General features: G+C 52.0%; 1 protein-coding gene across 1 annotated transcript in view; it reads right to left on the bottom strand.

The window, feature by feature from the left end:
• OVOL2 (ovo like zinc finger 2) overlaps positions 1-10,459 on the bottom strand; it is a 27,597-nt gene extending 17,138 nt beyond the window's left edge. The window contains exons 1-2 of the mRNA XM_007110258.3: positions 10,000-10,459; positions 9,124-9,344 (exon numbers count right to left, since the gene is read on the bottom strand). Of these exons, the coding sequence (XP_007110320.1) occupies positions 9,124-9,344; positions 10,000-10,099 (321 nt within the window). The 5' untranslated portion in view covers positions 10,100-10,459. The remainder of the gene's footprint in view (positions 1-9,123; positions 9,345-9,999) is intronic.
• Positions 10,460-10,645: the final 186 nt, after the last annotated feature.

Genomic DNA, 10,645 nt, shown 5'->3' with positions numbered 1-10,645 from the left:
CGTATATTAACATATATATGTGGAACCTAGAAAAATGGTACAGATGAACCGGTTTGCAGGGCAGAAATAGAGACACAGATGTAGAGGACAAACGTCTGGACACCAAGGGGAGAAAGTGGCGGGGGTGGGGGTGGTGGTGTGAGGAATTGGACGATTGGGATTGACATGTATACACTGATGTGTATAAAATGGATGACTAATAAGGACCTGCTGTATAAAAATAAATAAAATAAAATTCAAAAATAAATAAATAAAATTCAAACAAAAAAAAAGTGCGGGTTCTGATTCAGGAGGTCTGGTGGAGTCTGGATGCTGCATTTCTAGACAGCTCCCAGGAGATGCCACCGTGCAGTCCATGGACCACACTTGAGATGTGAGGGACTGGCCCTCACACGGTTCAGGACTTTATTCCAACTCATTCCAGAGGCTTCCATCAGGCACGAACGTTTCCTCAACTAAACGCCTTGTGGAAGCCAGCAAGCATTCGCGCAGGCTCCTGGCCCCCATGCCCCAAGCGCAGATGAGGGCCGTGCACGGTCAGAAAGTGTTGGTGGGCAAGGGCTCACAGGTGGCAGCAGGCGAAGACCCCAGAACAGGGCTTTCCAGTCAGCCCCCTCCACCAGTTCATTCTCACTGCTCCATCTTAGTCTCAGCCGACACTGATGTGTGCCTGATCCGAGACAGGGCCTGTGCTCAGAGCACCAGGATGGCTTGTCCCCAAGAAGCTGCCAGTCTAGTCGGAGAGCAGACCGGGCAACAGGCCACTGCCATCTGGGAAGCCCCAGGTGCAAGGGGCGGCTGGGAGGGGAGCCTAGCCCAGACGGTGGGCGCACGGGAAAGTGTACCCAGAGAGGTGAGCTCCTCAGCCAGGCCACGATGAAGAAGAAGATAGGGGAAGGGCAAGGAATATCCCAGAGAGGACGCTGGGAAAAGGGGGACTGTGTGTGGTCCAGCCTGGCCAGCCTGAGCCCTGGAGAGTAGCTGATGAACAGAGCTGAGGGCGCAGAGAAGGGCAGGGTCCCCCTGAGAGCTCTACCTCGGGGGCCCCAACGACCGTCAGAGGGCGGGGGGAGGGTGGGCACATTGGAAGATACAGGAGGACAACCGCAGGGCTTGCGGCTGATGACCCTCCTGCCTCATACCCCACCTCTGCCCCCCAAAGGGGTGGGGCCTGGCAGGGCCTGAGGGAGACCCAGCTGTGCCCAAGGCTTTCCTATCACAGGACAGGTCACGGTCTCCTCCTAATCCGCAGTCCTCATTCTAGTCACTGCCTCCCTTGAAGGGATGTGAAAAGACTAAATATTGCCCAGGTCTTGGCAAACAAAATACCGTGAGCTTCTGAAGGCCAAGTCTACACAGGATAAATGTCATCTGAGAGGTAGTGCGGCTAATAAAATAGAACAGAGGCACGTGAACCTGGTAATTCTGAGGAAAAACGTGAAGAAAGCTAGAACTGTCTTCTGAAAGCCTTGCACCATGTGCCCGAGGACTCGCCAACTATGGTTCCAACCTGAACCCTTGTTTGCTTTAATCCTTTTGGTAAACTCCTATTTTTAAAATGCTCTGCATGTAACATGAATACCTCCTATTGCCGTCCAGGATGGAAATCTCAAATCACTGGCATTATTTGGTTTGAAAAGAATAAAAATGTTGAGGGCAGAGGGGATGGAGATCAGTGACCATTTAAGGGAGTTCAGGGCCAGTGGATCAGCTGACTGAGAGAGATACAGAAAGCTTTTTAACACCGGGGAGAAAAAGGGAACGAGGAGAGGGGACCGGAGAGGGAGGGCACCCCATTCTCTGGGGAACTTCCCTCTGGTTTTCTCAGAGCAAAAATAAAAGATCTCCAATTGCCTCAGCAAAGGCAGTGTTCCCATTTCTCCACTTTTCACAACATGGAAAACTGAGTCAACACAACATGCTCATGTAGAGAATTCCCATAAGGTGCACCCTCCAGCCCATGAAGGGTTGTTTACCAGCTATAAATGTATTTCTGACCAATCCAGAACGTCTGAAGAGAGTCTTTTCAAAAGAAGATGGAGGGTTAATTAAACAGCAAAAAGATCATGGCTGATGAAGCCAGCTTCTGCCAGACTTGTTCACTTTTCAGAGGAAGGAAAAATTCCTTTGTCAGAAAGGTGAAAGTCCTTATTATTCAGCCATAAAAAAGAATGAAATCATGCCATTTGCAGCAACATGGATGGACCCAGAAATGATCATACTAACTGAGGTCAGTCAGACAGGGAAAGACAAATACTATATATATCACTTATATGTGGAATCTAAAAAATAATACAAATGAACTTATTTACAAAACAGAAACAGACTCACAGACAACGAGAACAAACATAGCTACCAAAGGGGAAAGAATGGGGGGAGGGTTAAATTAGGAGTATGGGATTAATAGATACCACTATATATAACATAAACAACAAAGATTTACTGTATAGCACAGGGAATTATATTCAATACCCTGTAGTAACCTATAACGGAAAAGAATTGGAAAATATATATACACATATATACATATATGTATACAGACATATGTATAACTGAATCACTTTGCTGTACACCTGAAACTAACACAATATTGTAAATCAATATACATCAATTTTTTTTAAAAAAAAGGAGAAATTCCTAAGAATTCCTCAGAAAAATATTTGGAGGATAAATTCCTAAGCATGAAATTTATCCCACAGAGTGTACTTCACATGTGCCTTGAAATTTGGTCTGCGATAGCAAAAAGCTGGAAACTACCTATATGCCCATCAATAGGGACTTGTTAAAAAAAGATGGTATAACCATATAATAAAGTAGCTAGAGAAGGACAAGAGTACAGACTGCCAGTCACATGAGTGAGCCCTCCTGGATGTTCAGCCCAGTCAAGTCCCCAGGGGGACTCCAACCCCACTGTCATCTGACTGCATCCACAAGAGAAACCCCAGGCAAGACCCACCCAGCTGAGCCCAGTCATTCCGCAGAACTAGAAGACATCATAATAAAGTATTATAAGCTGCTAAATTGGGGGTTGTTTGTGAAGCAGCAATAGAACACTGGAACGGTGATAGATGTATCACATTCTCTCTAGAACACCAGAGCTGCCACATTTCTGAGTGTTCTCTCCCAGGATGGGCAGCATGATACAGAAGACACCCCTGATTCCTGAAATGATGCCCCATGTGCCGGAGGACTTGGCAGTCTCTCCTCGGGTCACCTGTCTGCTCACTGGGCCATCTTTATTATGTTTACACAGGCTTACACCTACCACTCTACTTCCTAAAAGTCCAAAATAGGGTTAACCAACTACCTTGTTACTCTACTCTGCAAAGGGTAGACCAAAACTTGTTACATCCTTGTCACCTGGTCACAAAATGAGTGGGATGGAGAGACAAGAAATGCTGAGGATCAAATAAAAACCTAAACCTGGATGGCTGTGTGATGTCATTTAATATCCCTGGGCCACACTTCCCCACATGTAAAAATAATAAAATGGGATTAGATGAGCTCCTTTCCTAAGTTCAAATCCTGCTCTACCACCTACAGTCTGGGAAGGAGGCAAGTTACTCAACCTCTCTAAGCCGTAATTTCATCACCCATAAAATGTGGACAATAATGATACTTGCCTCTTGGGACTGTTAAGGAATTAAATAAGAAAAGCTACTTTAAAAAGACTGGTTGCTAGGGACTTCCCTGGCAGTCCAGTGGTAAGGACTCCACGCTTCCACTGCAGGGGGCATGGGTCGGATCCCTGGTTAGGGAACTAAGATTCTTGCATGCTGTGAGGTACAGCCAAAAAAGAAAAAAAAAAAAAAGACTGGTTGCTGCAGTAATTGCTGACTCCTAGAGTTAGACAAGCTCCAGAGTCCTGTGATCCTAAATAAAAGTTAATTGGTCAAAACCCATTGTTTCTCCATTTGTCTTTTGAGTTTTTCTCTCACTGATGGAAGAAAAAGGGAACTAACCTTCAGCGTGGGTCACCAGCCCCTAGTCCTTCATCTGCGACTCTGAAATCCAAATAGCTCTGAAAACCAACATTCGCTCCTATCCCCCTTGGCAACAAAAGTGGAAGCTACCCATTTGGTGTCAATATTCGTGTTTTGATGTGGAAAGTAATAATGTGTTCAATTACAGTATACCGCTCCAGACGCTGTTCTCTTCAGAAAAGCTTAATAGTCTCACCCTTAATCCAAAATTAACTCTCCAAAAGGCTTATTACTGAAGTGAGGAAGCTACCACGAGGATGGGAGGTGACATCAGTCTGGAGATTAATTAACTAACTGGAGATTAATTCAGGGCAAGAAAGATGAAGAGAGATAGCAGTTCCCCAACCCTGAAGCTTGGCGCTTTCTTATTTGCTGTCCTGTTTTCTGCAGGATCTCGGCTTTCATTTTAAAAAACACACAAAGTTCCCCTCTAGTTCTTCTAAAAACAGGCCTGTGCAGCAGAAACAAACCCATCATTGTATCAGAGCTGCTGAAGACTTCAGGAGCATCCAGGGAGGTAGGGACCTGGGCTGGCCCTCTGACCAACTTCAAAAGCTGGCTAAGGTCACTTACTTGTCAACTTCTAAAGGAAAAAAAAAAAAAAAAATCCTTTATCTTCTGTGGATGCTTCCACCAGACAAGTTCCTTAAATTAATGGTCCTATTTCCTGTGGGAGGCTACCATGAGGGCAGGCTACCTTCCGGTGGCCACGCAGACGAGATTTCCAGTGACACATCTGCTTATGCCTGAGCGCTCAAAACATGCTAAGCGTATTTCCCCAGTTTCCTTAGGATAAAAATTCCCCTCCTGCTCCTAGGTACCACCTCCTTAAGCTTCACAACTCCACTACATGGCAGAATGCAGAACCTTCCCAAATGCAGAGATGCTGAAGGGAACATATCCTAATCATCCAGAAGAAACAGATTCAAATCGCTGAAACCCGCCTGTGGTCATAGGACTTGTAGGTGCCCACACCGAGATTTTGATGGGGCTTGTTGTCTGCAAAACGTGTGCCTGCACTTCCCCGGGACAGGCCCATGGGTCTGGGCATGACGTGTGGGAGAGGCAGGGATGAGCCCTGTGGTTTTGTCTCATGTCATGGTGAGAAACTGCTTCAATTCCTTCATGTCAGGCTGTCAGTGCTAATGGCTAAGGCGTCAAAGGTGCCTTCCACGATGCAGTACAACGACGTTATTAAAGAATAAGGAGCCTTGGGTTAGGCTTTGCCGCTAGTACCTGTGAGGAACTCAACAAAACCTCTCTGGCTTTACCTTTCTCCCACAAAAATGAGGAGATTGGACCACATAAGGGTCCCTGAAGTAGATCCTGTGGGTGGATCAGCCTCTATTCCTGCTCCTCTGGTGGGCCTTCCTGTACAGCAAAGGCTACAAAGCTAGACACTACATTTCCCAGAATCCCTGGCATCTGTGGTCTTTAGATGTGACTTAGGTACCACCAGTTACATGCACCATCAGGAGATTTGACTTCGGGCCTGAGTTAATTGAGGCGAGGCAGGTATGTGACAATTGTTTCACACCCTGCATTAGCAGAAGCATCGTGATGCACGACAGCAGCCATAGAGGCCGCAGCTGCAGTTCCCTAGGTAGCCCAGTTCTGTAGTGTGGCTCTGGGAGTCACTCCTGGGAGCTCAGCCTGGTCTCTCTTTAGCCCATTTAGTACCCTATAATTAACCACTGTCTGCTTAAGTGAGCTACAGTGGATTCTGTTTCTGCAACAAATCCATTCAGACCCTTCCAACCACGAAAACCGACTTCACCTATATTCCAGTTAAAAGCTGGTTGCAGTTAACACTTAACATTGTTCTCCTATTCCTCCTTTTTCCCCCTTTAAATTAATTTAAGCTTTTTCAAGCATCCATTCCAAGCATTTTTCCCTTTTTGTCTTGCTTCCTATTGTCCCCCAGATGCTAGTGACTCCTTCCCTGCCTGTATTCCTCTTCTATGTTGACTTATGTCCTCCTATGAGGCAGGCATTACTGCACCGGGTGCTGAAAATACAAGCTCAGCAGGAATGCTCCCTGCCTTTGGTGGGTCTAGAGTCAAGAAGAAAAGTCTGGTCAGCCAAGGAGATGGTCAGTGAGTTACAAGACTGGTGGGGGGAATTGGGGCATCCAATTCTGTCTTGGGAGACTGAAGTCAACAGGCAGGGAGTTACGGATGGGGCTTATGTTCCCTTCCAAATATCAAATGGGTGGGTTTTTAAAAAATACTTAAATCCAGCCAATCCAGGTGGTAAATCCCTTGTCCCTGCTGTAGGCAACAAAGTATTGGACATTACCAAAACTTGCTACGAGTCACTGTCGGCTAACTCCCCACTGGGCAGTTTACACACACACAAAATTGCTCAGCGTGCTGCCCCCATTGTCTCATGTAATCTGCCCAATGCTTTGGAGAGGCCGATTCTCTTATTTCTCTATTTTACAGATCAGAGAACTGAGGCTCAGAACAGATAACGTATCCCCAACCACAGCTGGTGAGATGGACCCAAACGAGGTTTTCCTTCTCAAAAACCTTCCAGAGCCCCTCCTCTGCCCCCACGGGAGCACCCACACTTCTCGGCTTGGCCCCTTTACCATCGCAGCCTGTCCTGGCTACATGTCCAGCTCCTCACCTCGACTCTCCCTGACCCCAGGCCCATTTCCCATCCTCCCTCCAGCTCTGAGTCCTGTCCTTACTCAAGCTTTGGGCTCAGCCCATACTACCCTAAAGCGTGCCTCTCCCCCTTCTCCCACAGCCCTCAAATCCACACTAAGAAACCTTCCTCTGCTCAGAATGTACTGCATCTTTGCTTGTGCTTCTAGTTGAGCATTCACTTTCCTGTAATACGGTTAATAATTAATTTAGTATTTGTGTCTCTCCACCAACCCAAATAATTCTAGCTAGAGTTATTGGACACCTACCACGTTTCACGCTTGACTCATCTATCCTCCCAACTCTATGAGGTTTCATTACTCCGTTTCATTACTATCCCCATTTTACAGGCGAGGAAACTGAGGCCCGGAGGGCCTAAACCACAGCCTAGAGCCCTAACCGTTACTGTCAGAAGATTCTGGAACACGAGGGTGACAGCATCTTTATCTCCTGGCTGCCTTGTGCACAGCAGGCACTATATACTGTTGGATGGGATGTCGCTTCTCTCTGCCCTGCTCCGGTCCTAAGAACCAACTGTCCAGTAAGTGTCTTCAAGTCACTGAAAAAAATGCATCATGCTTGAGTGGCTTCCCCCTCTTATTGTTAGGAAACTAATTCTTAGACAGTTCAGCATACTTTGCATAGAACTCTACAGTTACACAACGTGCTAAGTCACGGACAATTGGACCAGTCATTTGAAAATGGCCAATACCACAGCTGATAATTCTGTAGGCTTGGAGCATCTTAACCCCAGGAGGTCTTGTGGAAGCAGAGAGGGAGAGGGAACCTGAACTTCGTCCTCAGTAAACAAACAAAAACTCCTCTGGAAACCTTGTTAAGGGTTGAGGAGCAAACTCTATGCCCTACCCCCCACCCCTGGGGTCAGCACCAAAACAAGGATCCTGGGAATAAGATTGGTTTATTCATTCCCTTAATCCAGGGCCCCAGTGGAGCTGTTTGCCTGGGGTGGCAGAGATCTCCTAAAATGGTGGTTAAGGGACTGGATATTTCTCCTGTGCCACCTTGTCTCCAGGGCAATCTGGGCAGTTGGGGGACAGAGGGGTAAAGTAGCTGTAGACCACCCGAAAACAATGTTGCAAATTGTCCTTCCAGCCGGGTGATAAATATGCAAGTGGAATACTTTGTAGAATTTCCTGGAGGCCAGAGCTACAGGCCTCAGGCAAATTGCCCCTCCCAGTTAACCCCATCTGGCCCAGAAAAGCCTCCCATCAGCTGACTTTGAACCTCGGCGGCGCACTTAACACTAAGCAGGATGCCCACACCCAGTCCGCAGCATCCTTTAAAGGTGTCTTTCTTAAGGATTCCAAGCTCAAGCCTCTAGCCTCAATTCATAACCAAATGCACGCCAGCCCACCACGGAGCCAAGCCCCTGGAGCCAGGAATATGCACAGGGGAGGGAAGACCTCTCCCAGGAAAAGTAACGGAGGAGGCTTTCGCAATCCACAGCGAACCCTAGGGCTTCCGCCCTATCCCGCTGCCTGGGCAGGGGGGCTTCGGGACCACCCTGGAGCGCCCCAAAATTAACACCTACACCAAGGGCCTGGAGCCCGAAAAGGCTCACACTAAGGCCCACCTGGCTAGCAACCGGGGTCATGTGATTCCTAAAACACCACTCCCAGGCTCCCGCCGTCCGTGAGTCAGTGGAATGGGACGGCTTAATCTTAGAGGTAGCGGATACCTTTGAGCAGGCAATCATGGCAGTTCCACACAGGAAAGCGCAGATGGGCGTCTGATAAGCTGTGGCCTACAATTCCAGGAGGCTGGGTGGGGGTGGGGGCTGAAGCGCGAAACTAGAGGGAAACAAACACTCCAACCCACTGGGGGCGGGGCACTGGGCCAATTTGCAGTTGAATCCGTTTATCCGTGAACATAATCCAAGAAGATTTGACAAACACAAGTTTAAAGTGCCCGGCACAGACCTCGTGTCTAACGGGCACTTCATAATTGGCCCTGGGAATAGTTGTGATTGTGAAAGACCCACTGTGTGCCAAGCTGCCACCACTGCCTCCAGAACTCGAGGAAGGGGGCGAAACTAAGAATTCACAAAGCTGTAGGAACTGCACCTCAGAGGAGGGGAGCCTGGGGCCTGGGGTCCCTTCTTTCCCACCCCGGGAACTCCGACGGCCAGGGTGTTCTTCAGCCCCTGCGCACAGAATGGGCTGCTGCGGAGAGGAAGCTGTGCCTGAACCTTTAGGCAGCTCCGGAGGCCACGCGGGCGGCCTGTGCCCGCGCGGGAAGCCAGTCTCCGGGGCGCAGCAGCGCGGGCGGCCGGCTACCTGGCAGGCAGGAGGACGCGGGGAGGCGCCCTGGCCGCGACCCAGGGGCAGGTGCAGGAGCTGCGCTGCGGGCGCGCTGGGTGCTCGGGTGCCGGGGCGCGCGGGCGGGCGCGACAGGAAGAGGCGCCGGCCCCGGGAGCCCGACGCCAGGGCGTGGTGCAAGTGGCGGCGGGGGCAGAGTCGACATCGTACCTTGATTTTCGACCTGGCAACCGGGCGCTGCTTCGCCGCCAGGTGTCCACCGGGGACCTCGCCATCGCCGGGCTCGGGGGTTTCGCGCTCGGGGGCGCGCGGGGACGAGCTGCTTTCCGGGCCTCCGGGCTCCCCCGCGCTGTTGCTGCCGCCGCCGCTGCTGCTGCCGCCGTCGCTGCGGCAGTCCTCGGGGGGGTCGTGGAGCAGACGGCCCAGGCCCACTGCGGGGGAGGGCCGCGCCCCGACACACAGACACGCGGCGTCAGGCCCGGGCGCCCGCGGCAGTTTGACCTGCGGGCGGTGCCGCCGCCGCCCCGCCCCGAACCTGGGCACCTCGCCAAGTGGGCAACGCCGCGGGGGTGGGCGAGAGAGCCCCGGACTCGGCCTCCCGAGCGAGCTCGGGGTTCTGGGAGCCGCTCCTCAGTCCCAGTTCCAGCGCCCACGAGGAACAGAGGGCCCAGCGCGGCGCGCCAAATTTCCTCTCCCTGGGATGGGGGCGGGGGGCCTGACCTCGACCCACCTAGCCCCGGAGAGGTTGACCCATCCCTGTGCAACCCCACGAGGACGTGGGACTGAGGGTTGCGCCTACTGGCCCCTAGCCCCCCTCCCGGGCCACCCCGGCCCGCGCTGCAGCCAACGGTCCCGCCGCCGGGCAATTAGAGGCGCCCACTAGGGGGAAGGGGGCGCAGGGCGTCCCAGGTTCCCAGTCTCTCACTCTCGGTCCTCCCGCGCCTCAGTGACTTCCTCCTCCCCCTGAAAGAGGGACATGGGGGAGGGGGAGAGTCCAGCCCCGGCCGTTGAGCAGAGGGGACCCGGCCACCCTTGCCCGCACCCCAGGAACCCGGCGCCCAGGCCCGGCCCCGGCGCGACGCTCACCTGGGATGTAGGTGTCTGCCCTCTCCTCGTCCGGGAGCTCATCCCAGCTGCGGACCGAGACCCCCGGGCTCCTCCTCTTCACCAGGAAGACTTTGGGCATCGTGGGGCCCCCTCCCCGGACTGCGGCCCCCTCGTCCCGGCTGCTCCCCTCTAGGGGCGGCGACGGCTCGGTCCCCGGTTCCCTGCGGCCAGAGCCCACCTTCCCGCCCGGCCGGCCCTCTCCCTCCGCCCCCCGCCGCGGCGCGGCCCGGCCTCTCCCCCGCACGCCCGGCGACTCCCAGCCTCCCGACTCGGCGACACCTATGCCTTAAATCCCGGGTGAGACCACGCCGAGGAAAAAGTTTCATAAGGTGGAATAGAAAAGGCACCAGGAAACTTGGGAGTGAGCATGCGCCCTGCAACATAACGGTGTCAACAAGCTCGCTACCTGTCCGACCGGTTCCGGCGGCCGGGGCTGCCTGTTCCAGCCCTTCCTTCGGCACGAATGTTTGCAAAAGAATTTAACGTCTCAGTCTTCCCCCCTCCCCTTCTTAAAAAGGGAAGAACGTTTTTCTCTCAGCCCCCTGCCCCATTCCCCATCACAGGCACCGCAGGGCGAACTCTGAGGAAAGCACCAAGTCCGCTCCCCGGGCGTCCCCCCTAGAGC

This window comes from Physeter macrocephalus, chromosome 14 (genome assembly GCF_002837175.3).
Source record: "Physeter macrocephalus isolate SW-GA chromosome 14, ASM283717v5, whole genome shotgun sequence".
NCBI lineage: Eukaryota > Metazoa > Chordata > Mammalia > Artiodactyla > Physeteridae > Physeter > Physeter macrocephalus.
Note: the sequence above shows the minus strand (reverse complement) of the source record. Positions and strands in the feature narration are given on the sequence as shown.